The sequence below is a fragment of the Oryx dammah genome, unplaced genomic scaffold (assembly GCF_014754425.2).
Source record: "Oryx dammah isolate SB20612 unplaced genomic scaffold, SCBI_Odam_1.1 HiC_scaffold_13, whole genome shotgun sequence".
NCBI lineage: Eukaryota > Metazoa > Chordata > Mammalia > Artiodactyla > Bovidae > Oryx > Oryx dammah.
The window spans coordinates 56,376,488-56,396,627 of record NW_024070197.1 but is presented as its reverse complement, the minus strand read 5'-3'; the positions used below and the strand labels follow the sequence as shown (position 1 = coordinate 56,396,627).

The window sequence follows — 20,140 nt, the reverse complement described above, 5'->3', positions numbered from 1 at the left end:
CTGAAGGGGGTGCCCAGCTTGATAGAAGGGGCTGGAGCCAAGGGGCTCCACCCTGCCTCGTGGTCCCCCCTCCCAGAGATCAGTGTAGGGAGCGGGGCTGAGGGCCAGGCGGTAACTCAAGGGCTGGGGCAGCCCCTTGCCCCAACCCCACCCCTGCTGCACCTCGGCCTCTCCTGTGGTCACCCACATGGGGCAGCGGAGCATCCTCATCCAGCAGGCCAGGCGCTGAGCTTCTGAAAACGGGGTGCGGAGCCCGAACCGTGGGCCTGGCTTACTTGGGGTCTCTCATTGCCCCCTTTCCCAGTCCTGTGGAGAGCTCCGGCTGAGAAGTTGGCTGGTGAATAGCTCAGGCTCTTGGGTCACACTCGAGGGTTCACATCTGGCTCCAGCATCTCCTAACCATGTGACCCTGGGCTGCAGACGTCACCTCTCTAAGGAAGGGGCAGGACGCATACCCGCCTCCCAGCGCGTAGTGAAGAGTGAATGACGGGACACAGCCCGGAGCCCGGCACAGACAAGTGCCCTCTGACGGCAGTGGCTGCTGGGGTGTCGCTCGTGGTGGGCTGTTAAACTATCACCAGTGTAGTGATTGGTCCACGTGGCGGTGGGGGACGGCGCGAGGGTGGTGGGCTCAGCCTTGCGGTCAGCTTGGAGCCCACCACCCCCTTCCCACACCGTGGGGGAGAGCTTCCTGTGGTGATGGGCATGCCCTCTGTTTGCCCTGTACACGGCATTGGCCACTAGCTTCATGACTCTGGTGACTGCTTGAAATGTGGTTAGCATAACTGAGGAACTGTACTTTTATTGCCTTGAAAAATTATTTTCTTGGGACTTCCCTGGCAGTCCAGTGGTGGTTAGAACTCTGTGCTGCTGCTGCAGGTTCGATCCCTGGTTGGGGAACTAAGATCCTGCAAGCCATATGGCATGGCTAAAAAAAAAAGTTTTCTCCCATGTCACTTAAAATGGTAAGATTCACACGTGGCCAGTGGCTACTATATTGAACAGCACAGCCCCAGGCAAGTAAAACCCTGGGCTCTGTCTCCGCCTGTGGCTCAGCCTGCCTGTTGCTGCTATGAACAGAGCCTCAGTTTCCATGGCTTCATCTCCTACTGAAGTGCTCACATAACTGGCCTTATCTGCCTAGACAGCGACTAGAAGGCCGGGGTTTTCCACCGTGAATCAGCCCTCGTGGGTTGACACACCCCCCTACGATTCCTTCCGAGAGATTCCAACTGACGTGTGTTCCTCTTCTTTCAGGCAATCGCTCCTTTGCTGGAAAACAACCATCCACCACCGGATCTCTGTGAATTCTTCTGCAAGGTACGGCATCGCCGAAGCAGGGCTGTGTTTGCAGGAAGCAGCCTGTCTCCGTGTGTGCGTTGCGGGGGTTGGTTTTGCGAAATTTCCTGGAAACCCAGACTCCTCCCCAAACAGATCAGGGCCCCAGACAGAGTTAGAGACGAGCTAGGAACCCTCTCCACCAGACAGGTGATAAGTGAGGCCCAGGGTCCAGACCAGCAGGTCAGAGGGGAGCACTGAGCTTTTCCTGGCCGTCTTGAGAGAAGTTTGCAGCACGTTTGCTGGCTCCTGACATCAGAGCTGGGCTTTTATTAGCCAGGGCTCCCGTGAGCACCAGCTGGCCCACAGTGGGAGCCTGGCCATGGGGCTTTCCCTGAGCTGGGCAAGTGTGGGGTGGTGGGGGTGCAGGTGAGCTTGGAGGAGCCTCGGAGCAGGATCTCTGCTCCCAAGGACCCAGCGCCAGCCTCGTGGTGGGATTCGCACAGAACACGCCCAGAGCACGTCGGGACCAATTACCCCTCGCCCGAGAGTGCACCTTGGCAGCCTTGGGGCTGGGCCAGCAGGCCGTCCTGCCTCATCCCTAGCTGGGTGATTTTTGGCGCAATGATCTGTGGGCTTGGCTTTGCTGCTCATCCAGCTCCTCTGGTCTTCCTCCTGCTGACCCTCTTCCCCAAGCTCGTTGGGGTGTGGTCTGTGTACACCAGTGAGACAGGTGCGGCGTGGCCAGGCGGGCACTGGGGGCCCACTAGTTCTTGGAAGCCAGGACCCCGAGTTCTGGGGAGGGTTTGTTTATGAAGGATTGTCCAGGAAAGCCCTGGTTTCTCACATTCCAAGTCCAGGCCCTCTGGAAACAGTGCCTTCAGGCCCCGGCAGGTTTAAATGTGTTGGAGCAGCAGGTCCCATCTGCTCCACCCGAGGGCCTTCAATTTCATTTTGAAAAACAAAATCCCATGCCAGTGAGATAAATACGCTGAGAACTTACTCTCAAAGCCCTCGACAGAAGAATCACGGAATTTCCGAGGTTCTGGCATCCAAACACTAGTCCCCGATTTTCAAGAGACTCTTACATTGGACCTTCATGCTGCAAGAATCTCACCCTGTTAAACAGGACTGTGTGATAAGACTGTCCTGTTAAATAAGATTGTCTGTACCACTGGAAACAACTGCAGACTGTCAGATCAAAACAGAGCGCAAGCAGGAGGTCCCATCCCTGCCCACTTTTCTTACTCTCCCCAAAGGGAACAGAAAGCCATACAGTAGTGTGGAGCAGGGGGTCCCGGGCAGCAGGGCTCCCGGGGCCCCCGCTGGACCCCGCCAGGCTCGGCCCTGACCGTGCCCTGCTGTCTCCCCAGCACTGCAGAGAGCGGCCCCGGTCCATGGTGGTCATCGAAGTGTTCACCCCCGTGGTCCAGAGAATCCTGAAGCATAACATGGTGAGTTGCCCAGGGCCCCCCACCGTAGAGCCCACCGAGAGCCATGAGCTTCCAGTCTCACTTTTCCCAAAAAACCGGGAGATAGGGCTGGCGGCCAAGGACTGGGGGACTGGACTTGGGATTGCAAGTCGGGGTCTTCGTGCAGCCTGCCCTGTTTGGCTCTATGCTTTGCAGGTAAAAGGCAACAGGAGGAATCTTTGCACAGTAAGAATAACAAAAATAACGTGGTCGGGGGAGAAGAGATAGGTCTCATGTGTATAGCATCTCAGATAATACCTGTGGAAACTTGGCCCTCGAGGAGGTGGGGTGAACCCCTCACACCGTAGGAGGGGGCTGCCAGGGGCAGTATCCATGGAAGTGGGGAGCAGGGCCGTACGGTGTAGGAACCTGACGGTCGTGACCTCAGACTGCTAGGTGAGGTCAAGGTCAACAATGAGAAGTCACAGTGTGGCAGGCACGCTTTGTGATGTGAGCAGGAGGGCCCCGGCCCGCAGGGGTCTTCTCTCTCCCAACGCTCTGCCTCCGTCTGATCATGAGAAAAGCCTCAGACCAGTCCCAGCTGAGGAACGTCCCACACGACGGTCCTCTGAACGGCCAGGGGCTCAAACACAAGGAGAGTCCGAGAAGTGGTCACAGCCTCGAGGCCCCAAAGGACCTGACGACTCAGTGTCACAGGTGTTCAGGAGGGGATCCCAGGACAGGAAAGGGGCATGGGGGGCACCGTGAGGAAATCCACGCCAAGTCTGCCCTGTAGTTCATTTTAAAAGCACGGAGGCAGCATTTCATTGCACACTCAGTGGTCCAGGCTCCCGTAACCCGCCAGCCCTTCTGCAGTCTCGCCTCGGTCCAGTGGGAACAGCCCTGGATGTGGTTGTTTTCTCTGCACTGCATGCAGAGAGGCTGGGGCTGAGCAGACTTGGCCGACTGGCCCCAGGACCGCAGCGGGGAACCGGAGCAAGTAACACCTGCTCTCAGCTAGCCATGGAGCACCTCTCAGAGCCGAGTGACACTCCACTGCATTGTCTCCCGTGGCTCTCCTGACGGCCTGTGGACGAGGAGACCCAGAGAGCCCCGTGGGCCACTCCGGGACCCCGTGGGCAGGTGTGAAAACGGCTCTGAAGAAGGGTGACCGGCTCACAGTTTGATCTGTGAGGGAGCTTTCCTGCCTTGACAGCGGGCCCCCAAAGAGGAGGATGCAGCCCACCCCCTTCCCCAGTCAGGGGTGGAAACACAGGACACGTGCACCACGCCCCCGCGTCCCACACCCAGGGCAGACATCCTTAGTCGATCGCAGCACTCGTCCGCGGAGCCCAGAGTAGCTTCAGAATCTTCCTCCAGGCGGCCACGAGCGGGGAGCCGTGCTGGTGCTGTCGAATTCTCTGACTGATCGATCGCACACCACCACTGAACTCTGTCTTGTTTCAGAGCGCTCCTCCCTGGCCTGAGATGAACGTGTATTTCTTGTTTTCTGAGCACAGGGGGTGGGTCCCCTCCATCCAGTCCTTCTCCAGGACTAAGAAAGAAACTCCGCTGGGGGTTGGGGGCTGAGAGGTGTTCTGCCTGGTTTGGGCTTTAATCACTTCAAGGGTGCTCTCCGGCTTTGGCCAGCTGAGAGAAAGGGTCCCTGACTGTTAACTTTAAAGTCACCGTGGATGTAGTGTGAGGTGAGGGTCACGCTCTCTCGGAGCCCAGAGCAAAGGTGCTGGAGTTCCTTTGGGAAAGGACCTCATCTCATCACACTTGTCAGGGACGGAGCCACCCCCCCGGGCATCCCTGGCCAGGGTCCACCCTGCTCAACTACAGAAGCACTTAATAAGGGTTCTCTTAGGACGTCTGACTTCCAAGGGGAAAACGTCAAAATTCAGGCAGCCTCCCAAAGCTTGACCATACAGTGTCTCCCTTATGTCTGGTTAGTTTTATGGGCCCGGAGTGTTGAGCATGTAGTTTTCTGGATGAAAATCAGAACAGCTACAGGGCAGACCCAGAATTTATAGCATCTGTTGTGGTCTGGCAGAGCCCAGGATCCCTCAGGCAAGAACCCTCTCTTCATGTTTATAGAACTTCCCCCCTGTGGTCCCGGTGTCCAGGGATGCTCTAAAGCTTCCCAGTCCCACTTGCTCTTGAAGTCCACTGATTACACACCGAACTGTGTGAGGAGAGCTGTAGACAGGACCGGGTCGGGAGTGAGGCCCTCCTGCAGGAGAGACGAATGTGACTGTGGCTCACGCCCCGTGTGGAAAGCACCACGAGCCTTCACTGTCACCCACATGACACCCCCTAAAGCTCAGTGATCAGCCGGGACACCGTTTGGGAGCTGACATGGAGCACCTGGTCACTCACTGGCCAGTGAGTGTGCCTAGCTGGCCGCCAGCCACGGACCTGTTAGCACAGTGTGAACCCTGACGCCGCTTCAGCTGGTGTGCAGTGTTTCTCGTTGAGGGGACACCAGAACGTTGTGGAAATGGGGTGGGACACACACACCCCTGCCCCGTGGTGCTTTTGGGGTGTATACACACACACACACCCCTACACACACACACACACACACCTGCCTCGTGGTGCTTTTGGAGTGTACACACACACACACACACACACACACACCTGCCCCGTGGTGCTTTTGGAGTGTTCCTGCTCTGCAGTTCCTGTACTGCGAGTGCAACTCTTATCAGTATATCTTGTGTCCCATCTCATGGATGAGCAGGCCGAACCTAAGTTAAGAATCTCAGAGTGTTGCTGCCTGGGCCGCAATAAAAGTTAGACATGGAAGCAGTCGTTAAGTACGTTCCCCTGGAGATTCTAAACAGTGTGTTCACTGCCTCCTTAAGAATGATCACAGTTCCTGTGCCCACATGCCACTCACTGGCATGTTCTTGTAGCCAAGGTGGCAGGAAGATGTGGCCGTGTCCTGGTGGACCCCTGGCTAATCAGACCTCCTGCTTTCCAAGGGGAGCATGTTCGAATTTGCCAAAGAGGCGAGATGTCCCTCACCCATATGTTCAAAGGCCACCAGGCCAATGTATAATGTTAAAAATGACCTTGGCTCTGCAGAAATCTAATAGAGATGATAATGGCAGTTATCTTTAGCAGGGCTTAATGGAAGCAGTTTTCATAGAATCATGAAACCTCATGGGTGGAAGGGTCCTGGAGATGAGTTCTTGCAGCCTTTGTTGCGCAGGGCGGGACAGTGGGCCCAGGCAGGGGCGTTCCTGCTGCCTTCTTCCAGGGACTCTGGGCGTCCACCTCGGTGTGAAAGCACAGTCAGGCTTCGGGCAGGGGCCCCGTCTTCAAGCCCAGTGTGCATGTGTGCACGTACGTACATATGTGCACGCACACACGTGCGCGTGTTTAGATTCCTTCTGAGCTTTCTCTCTGGCTTTTGCTGCCCTCCTCATGCAGGGGCATAACTAGCAGGCGGGATGGGAGAAGATGAGCCCCGACTCCTTGGGGAACCTAATCCAGCCCCTCCCTGTAGGTGCAGAGTACCAGGCAGGTCTGGAAACCCGCCTTGTGAGCTGGCCGGAGGCGGCGGCGGGCCACATCCTACTCCGAGCTCTTTCCCCAGGGCCCGTGGGATCCATGAGATCCACAGGGCAAGTCCTGAGGGGCTCTATTTAGATTAGAGTCCTGGTCCAGGTTGCTTTTTGTTAAGTGGGTTCCTCTGAGTGGGGGCTGGAAGAGAAGCTGAGGAGCCTGGAGACTGCCAGGCTCCGCACTGAGGTGCTGGTCAGCCTCGTCACCACCCGGACTGGCCCTCCTGACTGTTGGCACCCCAGCTCGTGGGTTCACAAGCCCGACTCCAGGTCCCTAACATGACGTGGAAATGGGCGCAGTCCTTTCCCGGCTTACAGTCGCCTCCCCCAACCGCCTGTTCGGCTCTTCATACTGGGCACGTGATTCCTCCTTCCTGCCCCACCCCTGTTGGGCTGACCCCGGACTTACCTCCCTACACACACTCCCCATCCAGGGCACACACCTGCCTTCCAGGCCACAGCTCTCGGGCACTCACGCCCACATGCACAGGAAGCAGGGGGCCCAGAATCCCTTGGGGGCTACAGAAAGGGCATTTGTGGTCACAGCTGCAGGCCGGCTGGGCATCAGTGGGCCCCCACGTGGCCCAGCTGGGCTGTGTTCCCAGCACATCTGGGTGGCGTGCTGGCCCCTGCCCCATCGCAGGGTGGCTGACCAGTGCCTGTGACCCTCCTGTGCCAGGTCGTCTCCCAGCTCCGCAGGCAGCCATGGAAGGGCGTGAGCTCGGGGGTGAGCAGGCCCGTTCCTTCACGCGGAAGACGTGTGTGCTTCTAGGAGGGGGGCATTGCTGGCGGCGCCCCATTGCTCGCACACCCGGGGCAGAGTGGGACCCCCCCACCCCTTCTGCTCTCCTCCCAACCCCTGCCCTCTGTGCTCCCTGCAGGACTTTGGGAAGTGCCCGCGACTGAGGCTGTTTACTCAGGAGTACATCCTTGCCTTGAACGAGCTGAACGCAGGGATGGAGGTGGTGAAGAAGTTCATTCAGAGGTGGGTCTCTCGTCTGGGGCCCCTCCGCTCCTGGCTGGCAGGCCAGCTTTCCCCTGCACCCAGGAGAGGCGCTGCTGGCGTTGAGAGGCCCCGGGCACCTCATCTTCTACAAGCGCCTCCTGGGTCCTCTTGACCATGTACCGTCTGAGGCACTCACTTGCTGTGTGACATCAAGTCAGCTGCTGTACCTCTCTGATCCTCTTTCTTCTGTTATCTCCCGGGCTTGTTTGTGCAATTAATCAGATGATATCTGAGGAAGCCCCCAGCACAGTGCCTGATGGTCACTAGGAACTCGGGAAATGGCAGCAGTCCTAAATGATGAGAGTATTCCTGTGGGTGCTGGGGGTGTGGGGAACCTTCTCCTGGTAGCCCTGGAGAGTCCTCGACAGGGGACCTGAACAGCCACCTCCCAAACTTGGCCTCGAGGAAGACAGATCCTCTGAGTCACTTCTGGTTTCGGGGTGGTGGGGGAAGAGGGGTTGTTTTGCTCTGATTTTTTAAAACTTTTCTCTGTGCCTCGGTGTCCTCATCTATAAGATAAGGACTATGGTATCCACGTGATCCAGTTATCGTGAGGACTCGGTGAACTCACACATGTAAACACCAAGAATGGGGCCTAAGTGTGGCAGAAATGTTAGCGATCATCATCACAACTCTTCTCAGTTTTTTTAAGAAAATTGCGATAGCCTGTTCAAGCCGGTTCCAAAAGCTACTCATTACCTGGAACTCATAAAGCATGTCCAGACCCAGAGGACTGTCCTTCTGCCAGAGCCCTGGGGACTCCAGGACCCCCTTAGAGCACCCAGTCATGATTTATGAACCTGTTTCAGCTTAAGTCTCTTAGCCCCAGCAGCTGTGACGTTTTTCCAGCAATGTTTTGGGTACTGTTCCCCAGGCCCCAAACAGCACTGGGAATGGGGGTACGAGACCCATTTCACAGATGAGAAAACAGGCACAGGGATAGCTGTGGTAAGTAACAGTGGCTGGCACTTGCAGAGGACCGTGCCCAGACCCCGTGCCAGGCCAGGATGCCAATGATAATTTTTCTTTCAAAACAGCCCACATGGACAGGAAAATGAGGTGCTGTGAATCCTCATTTACAGAACCACTGGGGATAAACACGTCGGTCCCAGGCCGCCTGGCCCCTGTAGGCGACGTCGTCCCCTGAATTAGAGAATTGGGTCCTGAAATGAGGAGGGAGCCGTTGTCCTCATTCTAGAGCTGAGGAAAGAGTGGAGAGTTCACAAAGCGTGCCGAGGTGCTCCGCTGGGCTGGAACCCAGGCTCCCTGAACCCAGGGATCCTCGGCCCGGAACTTGGCCCTCACGCCTGTGCACAGCGGAGCCCAGGACTCAGATCCCAGGGTTACCACTTCCCCTCAGAGGACCGGGGCCACCCTGTCCCACCCCTCGCCTCCCTGCCCTCGGCGGCGCCCCCACAGCCGCCCGCTCACAGGCCCTCTGCTCTTTTCCAGCATGCACGGCCCCACGGGGCACTGCCCCCATCCCCGGGTCCTGCCCAACCTGGTGGCCGTGTGCCTGGCCGCCATCTACTCCTGCTACGAAGAGTTCATCAACAGGTCAGTGCCCTCGGCCTCAGGAGGGCCTGGGTGGGACACGCGGTCTCCAGAGATGGGGGTCTGTGCACTCCTGCAGACCCCCATGCTCGCTGGTGCTGGGGCCCAGACCCAGGATGCGACCGGAAAAGCCGATGCCGGAGCATCAGTGCTGGTGCCGCACGGCCGTCGTGTTGGCTCGGCTTTAGGGACATGTGTCTATTCTGGAGATTTCTCAGCTTCAGGCCCGTGTGACAGGAAGCGGGCGTGACAGAGCCACTGTCCTGGGTCCCCCAGGGCTTGGGTGCGTCAGCTTGTGAGGGAGCTAACCCCCTGAAGGCCATGGGAGGGAGCCCAGGAGGCCCCTGAGCGCGTTCTCAGAGCCCTCCCCTGAGGGATGATGATGCCGGGGTGGGTAGTTACCAGCTCCCATTCTTCCTGGGTCGAGGTTGGCTCGTAGGATGCAGAGTGATGTGGATCCCATTAGTCATATGAACTTCGTATGGTGATCTCTGGGGTCATGAGGGAAGATATGACATGCAGGGCACAGATGGCATATGCAGCAGCAGCCCTGTCCAGTTGTTCAGGCGGTGCACTGCACAACTCTGAGAGGGCCAGATCGTGTCCAGGCACCACTAGAGACAGGGCCACCACAGGAATATATTTCAGTCCTTAAAGAAGAGGCAGTGGGGCATCACTGAAGGCCTGGGTGAGCTGGGCAACATGAAGATGCCCTGCTGGTCATTCCTGAGTGCCTGTTTCACGCTCTACAGCAGCTTATGTGTTTTAAAAAGAAAGAGAGAAGGCGGTTAAGAGCAGTACACAGCCTATAGGCTGTCCCCGGCTTCCCCGTGTGCACAGGTGGTCACGTGCCCTGGCCTCGCAGCCTGCGCCTCTAGAGAGGCCACCCCCGGAAGCAGGAGGCGCATCGGGGCGCCGCACACTCTCGGGCCCCCTTTGCTCCTGCAGCCTCTCCCTCCCCGGCTCACTCCGTGGACTCCGGTCGTGGGGGCAGGAGCATTAGACGGCACCCCCCAGAGTTTTCCCTCTGAGTCTCCACGGCTCTGCCTGGGTGCCCTGGGGCAGGGATTCCCTGACCAGGAAGCAGAATGGAATCTCTCTCCCAGATGCCCCCAGGAGAAAGAACCAGGATTACAGACCACGCACCCTGTTGCACAGAGAGGGAGTGCAGGCAGCAGTGGCCACCTGCACCCTTCTCTCACCCTTTTTTTTGGGCGGGGGAGGAGGTCCTTTTGGCTGTGCCACACAGCACGCAGGGTCTTAGTTCTCTGGCTGGAGATCGACCCAGGCCCCCTGCATTGTGTGTGTGGAGTCTTAACCACTCTTCCCACAAGGAGGTCCCCTGCCCTTCAACACTCGTTTAGTGAGGGTCTGTGGGGTGCCAGGTGCTGAAGGCACAAGAGTGCAGCAGCCAGTCTCCTGCCCTCCAAGCGGCTGGTGAAACGGTGGACAGAGGGGGCGGGGAGTGAGAAAGCGAGCGGCGAGGTCAGGGCTGTGATGAAAGAAGCCAGAGGTGGCACTCACGTGGTCTGCAACCCTGGGGGCACTTCAGTCACCCGAGAGGGCGCCTCAAACTGAAGCCTGCATGAAGCTAAGCATAAAGTGAACCCTGGGACGCAGCTCCTCCTCGCTGGGCTGCATCCATCAGAAGACAGGTACGAGAAGGTTTACAGCAGCTGTTAGTCACACCCCGAAACTGAGATCTGCCTCGAGCCCAGCGTCCTACGGCAGACACGCGGATAAGCTGTGGTCTGTTCACATGGAGGAATCCCACAGGGCAGCGAGAAGGAGCGAACCACTGCGCCTGGCAAGCCGGGGGTTAATCTCCCAAACACAGTACGGGACAGAAGAAGCCACAGAGTGTATATCTTGTTCCTTAAAGTGCGAGAACAGGAAAGCAAGTCCATGGTGAGAGAGGCCAGAACAGTGGCTGCTGGCAGGTGGGGAGTTAGGCGTGAGAGGAGTTTCTGGGCCTCAGGAAAGCTTCACGTCTTGAGCACGTCAGTGGTTCTCAGCTGGGGGCAGCTTTGACCCCCAGGGCGTATCTGGCAGCGTCTGGAGACTTCTTGGGTTGCAGAAGAAGGGGTGCTGCTGAAAGAGTGGGTAGAGGTCAGGGATGCTGCTGAACTCACTGCTGTGCATGGGGCAGCCCCCCACCCTCCCAGGAATTACCTGAACTGTCTGGGAGGAGATATCAGGCGTGTCCACATGGAGGAACCTTGGTCTGGTGGCTGTCTGTTACACCAGGGAGCTTGTGACAGTCACAAAGCGCTACACCTGAGATCAGTGGACTCAGCTGGACTGAAGTCACGCCAGGGGTGTGCTGGGGCCCTGGCACGCTCAGATCCCACAGTCAGGGGTGGCACGTTGGCCGTTGACTCAGGTCATGGTGGGAGTATTTAGTCCAGGAAAATCTGCAGGCACTACCCCTCAAGGCTCCTGTTTTCTGCAGAGTTGGTTGTGAGATATTTACCAACGTCCCACTAGTTATATCTTTAAAAAGAAAAGGAAAAAAGGGTGCCTGGGCCCCACCCACTGCAACTCTGATTTAATTGGAGTGCCCCTGGCATCAGGTTCTGTTTGGTGTTTTGGTTTTTTTTTTAACACCTTAGGCAAATGGCGTGTGTGGCCAGAGCTGAGAACCCCTACTCTAGGGGAAAGAGAGGAGGGGGTTCTGCGGAGCCGTGATGCTTAAACTGACATGTCCTGGCCGTCAGCAGGGCTGGAGGCAGGACAGGAGGACCCAAGCAGGGGACCGGCAGGCGCCCAGGCCTGGTGGAGCAGGTGGGCCGGCCAGTGGTCACGTGTCCTCTGTTGGTGCTCCTTAAGCGCCTGCTTCACAGTCCCCTGGATGGCTTATTTCAAATGCAGGCTCCTGGATGCCGCGTCTCTGGCCCTGGCCCGGGAATCTGCATTCTTGGCAAGCTCCACGGGTGATCTGTTTCAGGCGAAAGCCCCCTGCAGGGAAGGTAATGCGGGAAACTGGATGTGACCCAAGCAGAGAGAGGGACAGGAGCAGAAGACAAAGTTAGAAAGGAAGGCCGGGCCACGAAGGGACCTGCACTGCTGAGCGTCTCCCACCTCCCACGCCGAGCTGTCCCTGGGGTCCTCCTGCCAGGCCTGCTTGCCTGACAGACCCCCAAGACCACCGGTGCCGCTGGTCGGGGACCACTCTTTGAGTGGCAGGGCTGTGCCTGCCTGAGAGGTTTTCTTCTAAGGGCATTGTAGTCACCTATAGGTTTTAAGCAGAGAAAGGACTTAATGTCCGTTTCCAGAATCCCCTCTGGCTGCTGCTGCAGAGGCCAGGCGTGACCTTGGGCATACCATTAGGCAGTGGTTGCAACTCGATGCCCAGGGTGAAGGCCTGGGGAGGGTGAAGTGGGCTCTGGTGCCTCCCCAGCCCATGCGGGCGGCTCCAACTCCCCGCTCAAGACAGCCCCGCTTAGAGGCCCAAAGTAGCTTGGGTTCTGAGAGCCACCGTGAGCCCCTCCAGGAAGTCACGCTGCGGGCTTCGAGACCTTTCCTGGGCTCGGGTCCCCCCACCCTGCTGGTCAGTCCCTGGAAGATAGAGCCCCACGCCGTCCTCCGGGCCGGTCTGCGGTGCTCTCAGTGGGTACACGATGTCCTCATACACAAAGAACAGACAAGCTGACCCAGGTTAGCGTAGCTTGCTGGAAAATCACCCCGTCTGAGCCAAACAGCCTTGAAAATCCACTCCTAAATCCCAGGAGAGGTGAAGGGGACGGAGCTGAGCCTTTGGGTAGCAAGTCGGCTCCGAGCCCCTGGACTCAGCTAGCGCGCCTCCCCACCAGACCACACACAGTGTTCCATGAGCCGTAGGATTCTTGGACTTCAGCTCGCGGGCTTTGTTTTTTCCGCAGCAAAGCTTAGAGTGTATTTATCGAACGTCCTTGGTGGGCTCTGCCCAGACCTGGCTCATGGCATGTGCCAGACCATTTAGGCCCTCCAAACACCGTGGGTGTGAGTTCTACACCCGGCCCACATGCACAAGGAGCGTGCACGTCCCTTTGGACACAGCCGCATGCGTGCGGCCCATTTAGGGAGGGTCGGGACAAGCAGCTGTTTGTGGTCACATCATTGTGCTCTGAGTCCCTGAGAGCAGCAGGCTCAACCTTGACAGCACACACAGGGAGCCCCAAACCTTTGAGTGTCCAGACTCTACCCCAGAAAGTCCAACCTAATGGGACCTCAGGATGTTTAGAAGTGCCCCAGGGGACACTGGTGTCCAGCCAGGGGTGGAGAGCTCTGGTACAGGGGCAGGAAGGGTGAGAATGGCAGGTGGAGGAAATCAGGGAAGACTTCTTGGAGGAGGAGGACCTGCATGGGCTCATCCTGTATCTTAGAAGTTGGAGGCAGCAACCTGGTTTCACATCCCAGCCCTGCCTCCCCACTAACAAGCTGTGTCATCTGGGTAGTCATTTGACCTCTGGTAACAACTTTTCTCATCTGTAATGTGGAGAGAGTAATTCCTTCTCTTCAGAGACATCTGAGAATGTCTGTGTGAAAGTGCTCGGTATAGTGCCAGCCCAGGGGCACCAACAAAGGATGCCCACTGCTGGAGTTCCCTTCGTTCTGAAGCACCACCTCGCAGTATTTGTAAGCACCCAGGGAGGGGGTGTTTTACCTCCACGACGCCCTGACCAGTCCTGCCATAAAGAGGCCCAGTATTTCCCACTCACGTGTGACCTCAGTGATGCCACAGCACCCTTTGCCCAGCTAACACCTATTAACCCTTTGCACACACATCATTTCTCTAGGTGGTGGACAGGCTATTCTGGGGAGTTAGCCAAGAGTGGTGGGGTGCTGCAGACAGGAGTGACCTGTGGACTACAGGGGACCAGAATCTGAGGTTTGGGGTCCCTTGGAAGGAGTTTCCACGGTGGAGAGCAGACGCTGAGCTTTCTCAGCCGGCAGGGATGGGGCGGCAGAGGCGGGGCTTAGGGCTTGTCCCGAGGACCTTAACTTTACGGCCTCAGTCAGAGGGGACAGTTAGACCACAGGAAGCAACTGGAAGCCAGATTGCTAGGAGGTCTCCAAGGTATGTCCAGAAGGTGTCTTGGTGGATGTGGACACCGAGGGTCTTACGGGTCAGTAGAGAGGTCAGCATTCACTCATTCACAATCGTGTGTCAACCACCTGCTGCGTGTGGGGACGCTGGCACGCGCCTTAGCAACAGGCGGCCCAGTTCAGATGCCACCTGTGAACCTCCGCCTCTCCTTGTCTACAGGTCTTGAGCAGGCCTGTGTGCTCGCTGGTGGGTGGGAGCCAGTCCCCCACCCAATCCAGGGCCGTGGGGGGCACTGAGCAGGTGCAGCCCCGCCTGTGACGTCCGGGACCCCCCCCCCCCCCCCCGCCAAGACCGCACTCACGCCCCACCCCCGCCTCTCCTGCAGCCGCGACAACTCCCCCAGCCTGAAGGAGATCCGGAATGGCTGCCAGCAGCCCTGCGACCGGAAGCCCACCTTACCTCTGCGCCTTCTGCACCCCAGCCCGGACCTGGTGTCTCAGGAAGCCACGCTGTCTGAGGCGCGGCTCAAGTCCGTGGTAGTGGCCTCCAGTGAGATCCACGTAGAGGTGGAGCCCGCCAGCACTGCCAAGCCGGCGCTGACGGCCAGCGCGGGCGACGACAACGAGCCCAACCTCATCGACTGCCTCATGGTCAGCCCCGCCTGCAGCACCATGAGCATTGAGCTGGGCCCGCAGGCCGACCGCACACTCGGCTGCTACGTGGAGATCCTCAAGCTGCTGTGAGTGACCCCGCAGCCAGGCGCCTCGGGGTGGGGAGGGGCTCGCAGCTGAGGGTGTGAGTTGAGTGTGCACACGCATGCGTGTGGGTGCACAGGCTGCAGACGTAGGGCGTGAGGGCACAGGTTTTGGGGGGTGTTGGGAGTGCAGGCCAGGCTCTGTGTGTGCGTGTTTGTCTGAGGACCTGGACATGTGTGTCAGGCATGGCACAAGCAGGATGTCCACACGTGTGCCCATGAGTCTGAGAATCTGTGAGTGCACACACCTGCCCAGGGTGTGCTGCAGTACGTGGTACCCGAGTGTGTCTGTGTGTGGACACCTCGGCGTGTTGTGTAAGGTGTGGGCTCATTCTGAGTTTGTGATTGTCCTCGTGTGCGTGTGAGTGCCTTTGCATGTATGAGGGCATGGCAGCGTGTGAGTGGTTGCCTGCGCGTGTGTGTGACTGTCTGCATACATGAGCTGGATGTGGGATGGGTGTGGATGCCTCTAAGAAGCCCATATGTGTGTTTCAAGTGCATGTACACAAGTGTGGTTGTGTCTGGGTGCTTGCGCTGCTTCTACGCATGAGTAGCTCTTGAGTGCTCATGTGTGGGTGTGAACACTTGTGCACAAGAGCTGGAGTGTGTGTGTGTTTCTCTGTGTATGTGTGCAGGGTGCGCATGAACTGGCACGTGAGTGTTGCGTGATCTATGCATGCCCGTGTGCATGGTATGTACGTGGTGTTATGTCCCGTGGCCTCATCCGGTGGGCAGGGAGGAGCGTGCCATGCAGATGAGGGTCTGCATGTGTGGCTGGTGGGAAGAGCCCCGGGCGGGAGCCAGGAGACACGGTCTGCTCTGGGTGGTGCTTCTTAGCTGGGTGCTCCGGGCCTGTGCATGCCCCTTTCTGAGCCTTGGCTGTGGGACTCTGAGGAGCCGATGGTGTCTGTGAGGGTGAGCACGTGCACGCACGCACAGGCACATACACACACTCCTGTGCACACAGATACACGCCTGTGCACACACACATATGCACATATGCACACATGTTAAACAGTAGCTTCTCGTGTTTGGAGGCAACTGGATGCAGCCCCCTCAGACTCTTCCTCAGCCCTTGCTTTGGCCCTGGAGAGGAGGCAGGGGTCTCCCAGGGCTCAGCCCAGCCTGGCTCATGGTCCTGGCAGCCAAGGCCAGCCCAGCGTGCACGTGCATTTAGCAATGCCCCCACCCAAAGCAAATCCCAGATTCCGCCCAGAGAGCATCCCCCAGAACGCATCTCAGTTTGAGGCTGAAGAACTGCCCACTCCCCCCACTGTTTCAGCCCTCCGAGGGACAGACCAGCCACGGTCCCGTCTCCTCCGCGGGCCCCTGAGTCCGACTGTTCTCTGCAGACACCTGGAGCTCCTGGGCCTTGGGGTGGCCCAGGCCCTAACTCATATTTCTCATTAAGCGCTAAGGGCTTGAGTTTCATCATGCAGTTGACACTCATATTTTTTTCCCTTCCTCATAAACACATTCATGAATGAAGACTCTGTTCTTCCTAATCTGCTTCCAGACCTCCTGCCTGCCCGTGCTGCCCAGATGCCAGGTCGTGGGTGGGGGTTGGGGGGCCCACCGGGCGGTGTTCCTGACCGCTGCTTGGAGCAGCCCCTCCCGCCGAGTTCAGGGGTCTCCACGAAGCAGGGTGCACACTTCCTGAAGCCCTTTTCACCATGGGGGTGCTCAGAGCACAGTTTGGGCCTGATTATTTCTCCTGGCCGCTGTCCTCCGCTAACTCGGCCGCCTGTTTGAGTCACTGGCCCACCAGAGGGGGCCTCACGTCTGTCAAATCCGCAAAACCCCAGCAGCTCAGGGCACTCCAAAGTACGATCCGTTGGAAGAAGCACACATTCAGAGCCAGACTGTGGGGCTCAGGGGCTGTGACTGTGGGCTGGTTACCCGCCCTCTCTGAGTCATAGCTGCCTCCGAGCAGAGAAGGCGCGGGTACAGCACAGAGCAAGTACCCCCCAGGCATGAATACTGGGCAGGTGGGGGTTACTATACTTTCAGTAACAACAACAACTGTATTTCCTCTAGTTTGAGGTACTTTTGGGACTGAGACACATCATCTATTTAATAACAGTACTTCGGGAGGGGAAAAAAAAATTTATGGGATTCAGTGCAGACTCAGTTTGCAAGAAACGTGCATCTGAGAATTGAGGAAGTGCGCCCATAGGACTTAGTCTGATGTGTTCTCAGGGCCTTGGTTTTCTTATCTGTAAAGTGGGTGTTTTCCTCAGAGGGAAGAATCTTGGACTTGGTGAGAGTGGACTGCTGTGATCAATAGGACGGCTCGCTAGATGAGAGTCGTGTGTCGACAATGAAAGAACAGAGGCTCTCGTGTGAAATTGAGGGGTCTTTCCAGCACATTGTGGGGTCCAGAGAAGCCCTGCCCAGAGCCAGGGCCCAGCCTGGCAGACCACATCCACAAGGAGCAGGCATCTCTCTATCCTGAGAGAATGGGCAAGGGTCCTGGTTAGTGGTCTGCCTGCCAGAGGGCCTGCAAACCGTTAGAGTCTGACACCTTCAGAAAGGAACATAGGCCACAATCAGCTCCCCGGAGACTCTTGCAAAGGAGGAGCCCAGCACAGGTCAGGGCTGATGCTGAAATCATCATAGTGTGAGGGCCAGGCTGGGTGGGACGATGGGAAGAACATGCACTTGGGAATCAGGCAGACCAGCTTTGGCTTCTAGTCATCTGGAGTCCAGCTCTTAAGCTGCTGGGCATGTGTGTGCAGTTCACACATTTATGTATCCATCTCTCTACGCATTCTTTCATCAAACACTGAGTGCACACCCAGAGGGGCCGGGTTCTGTGCTAAATGCCAGGGCCCCTTTGCTCGAAGCCTCTGAGTCCCAGTAGTGCCAAGTGCTGAAAGCAGTGGCATCACCCGCCCGGTGGGGTGGAGCGTGGGAATCTCTAGGCACAAGTGCGACGGCAGGCCGAGGGATGCCTTTCTGTCCAGGAAGAGAAAAGCTGCTGTCACGAGCGCTAGATGGGCATGTTGGCCATTTTCTCGTCAGCTCGAATCTGTCTGCCTCCTTGTTACTTTTGCAAACACCAGGATTTTGAAAGAGGCCTCAATGGGCTGGGGGTCAGCTGGAAGATGCCTCACCCCCTGGGGCCCTTAGGGAAAATGCAGATGGACTTGGGGTTGTTCTAGTGACCGAGAAACATCCTAGTGATCAGAATGTAGAAGGCAGGCTCTGGGGACATGGCCCAGGACAGCCCTGCTCGGTGAAGAACTTGCTTGGCCAGACATGTCGGACGGCACAGCTCTGCAGAGGGGAAGCATCAAGGGTTTGGTGTAAGGAAGTGGGGAGACTGGAGACCCTGGCAGATAGGAATGGCTGAAATGGCCTCCGGCAGGCTGAGAGATAGAGAGGGGGGCTGTAACAGGTGAGGGGCCAGGATGAAGCCACAGAGTCTGATGAGGTTCTGGGGTGTGGTGGACTGGAGCCCAGCCAGCATCTTCTGTCTTCATGAGGGTCCCCATGCCCCAGATGCGACCACTACCAGCTCACCCTCCACCAGCCACTGTCCTCCCAGTGGGACTCAGGATTGCGAGGTGGGTTTCCTGGGGGGCAGGGGTGGAAGGATCACCTCCTTGGTTGCACATCAGTCCACACCTAACTGATGAGATGCTTTAGGACTGTGAGTCTGCCTCTCTGGGCCTTGGTTTCCCAGTTGTGAACTAAGGATGGTGCTTCTGGGCAGTGCGTTCTGGCCCCCAGGGCTGCCTTGAGCATTCAGTGAATTCCTGCGTGCCTCGTGTTCGCCACAGCACCTGGCACCTGCAGGCTTGTGGCAAGGACGGGCACCCGGTCCCCACAGTCAGCATCTCTGTGCGTGGGCCTCTGGCGAGGGTTCTGTGTGTGCACAGTGTACGTGTTCGAGTAGGTGGACCCATCTGTTGGGAACCTTGCAGATACAAGTCCCTGGGGCTCCTGGCCGCTCGGCAGAGTCCAGACGCTCCCTGGTGCACCCGAGAGCAGTGGATCCGCCCACAGCCCGGGAAGGGGTGATGGGGCCGAGAACGGGGCTTTGCCAGGTCACCGGCTGCAGAGATAACGGCCACTCGTTTCTCACCATGGATTTTAATCCCCGGGCCAGCTGGTTGGCCTGTTGAGGGAGCAGATAGTTGTGCGTGTGACGGCAAGAGCAGGGCAGGGCGAGCCCCCGACACACCCTCCTGGCACCCTGGCCTGCCTCACCCCAGGTGCCCTGCTCACGGTCCTCCAGGAAGGCCGTGGACCTCCCGCCGGTCCGCCAGGCCTTGCTCTGCCCTAGTTTACCCCCGCCACCCTGGAGCCCCTGTGAGGACCCCACCCCCAGCCCAGGGAGCCACCCTCCAGGGTGTGGCTGCAAGAGGCCGGGGCTCGGGCCGGACGCTGCATGCAGGCCGCCACCAGGACCAGGCCTGCCTGACCCAGACCCGTGTGCCGGGGACCAGCTTCTGAGAGGCTCATGTGGCCCCAGCGCCTCTGGCTGGGGTGTCTCCCCAGGCATCTCTTCCGGGGGTGGCACAGAGCCCCGATTTCATGGCACCAATCAAGCTGGGCCACAGATACCTCCTGCTGGGTCAGGGCGGTCACCCGCGCCCTCAGAGGCACCCCGCCCTCACATCCTGCATCCCCCGCCTCCCCGGCTCAGCTTGACCCTGGTGCTCCCCACCCACCACCGCCCCGTGCCCGTGAAAGGAAGTCCTTGGCCACGTCGTTGCTGAGCCCCTCGTGGAGCAGCGCGGGGCTGGAGGCCCGGGTCTCCTGCTCAGAGCCCCTCATTCCAGGGCAGCTTCTCCCTCATCAGCTCCGTGACCTGCAGCAGGCGTCCTGGCCTCTCTGGGCCTGTCCTGCCTCCGTAAGCAGGGCTTAGGGGAGTCCGTGCATGCTGTTTGGCCCCCAGGGCGCACCAGAGGCCTTGAGGATGCTTAAGGGCCCCTGGTCTGCCCTCGCCTCCTCCCTGAGCCCGGGGAGGCCTGGATGTCCTGTGCTTCCCAGGCTGGGCTCAGTCCTCCCAGCCCAGCCGGCAGCTCTCCCTGCCCCCTGGCAGGCTGGCCTGGCCTGTCAGCCTTGAGGCCGGCCGGCCCTGCTCTCAGGGTGCTCGCGACAGGCACCCTGCTGACCACGGGGGTCCCATCCCCATCCCGTGGGCCTGGCCAGACCCCAGCTCTGCGACGCGGCCGCGGCCCGACACTGCCACTGGAGCCTCCAGACTGGTGCCGCTGGGTGTTTGGAGCAGGTCCAGGAGCCAGCCACAGACTCGGAGCTGGGCAGGGCCATGGCCAGGAAGGAAGTCTGTCTGCCCACCCCCCCGTCCTTCGCCCCTGGTTCTCCTCCTGGTCCTGCCTGAGCTGCCATGCTGGGCTGGGCACCCGCTTCCACCCGGACCCCAGCCCAGCTGCCCACTGGGTGCCAGGCGACGCACGCTGTTCACTGAGCAGTGCTGCGGACGTCCCCTCCGGTTCAGGAGTGAGCCCCAGGCCAGGCAGATCCCACCTGGGAGCCCGGCAGGCACCCACAGCCCTGGCCCGA

At 58.7% G+C, this 20,140-nt stretch overlaps 1 protein-coding gene across 1 annotated transcript in view; it reads left to right on the top strand.

Annotated features, from left to right (window-relative positions):
• Positions 1-20,140, top strand: part of LOC120873249 (c-Maf inducing protein) — a 205,459-nt gene that overhangs the window by 168,339 nt on the left and 16,980 nt on the right. The window contains exons 6-10 of the mRNA XM_040254068.1: positions 1,258-1,320; positions 2,652-2,732; positions 7,144-7,247; positions 8,721-8,825; positions 14,237-14,590. Of these exons, the coding sequence (XP_040110002.1) occupies positions 1,258-1,320; positions 2,652-2,732; positions 7,144-7,247; positions 8,721-8,825; positions 14,237-14,590 (707 nt within the window). The remainder of the gene's footprint in view (positions 1-1,257; positions 1,321-2,651; positions 2,733-7,143; positions 7,248-8,720; positions 8,826-14,236; positions 14,591-20,140) is intronic.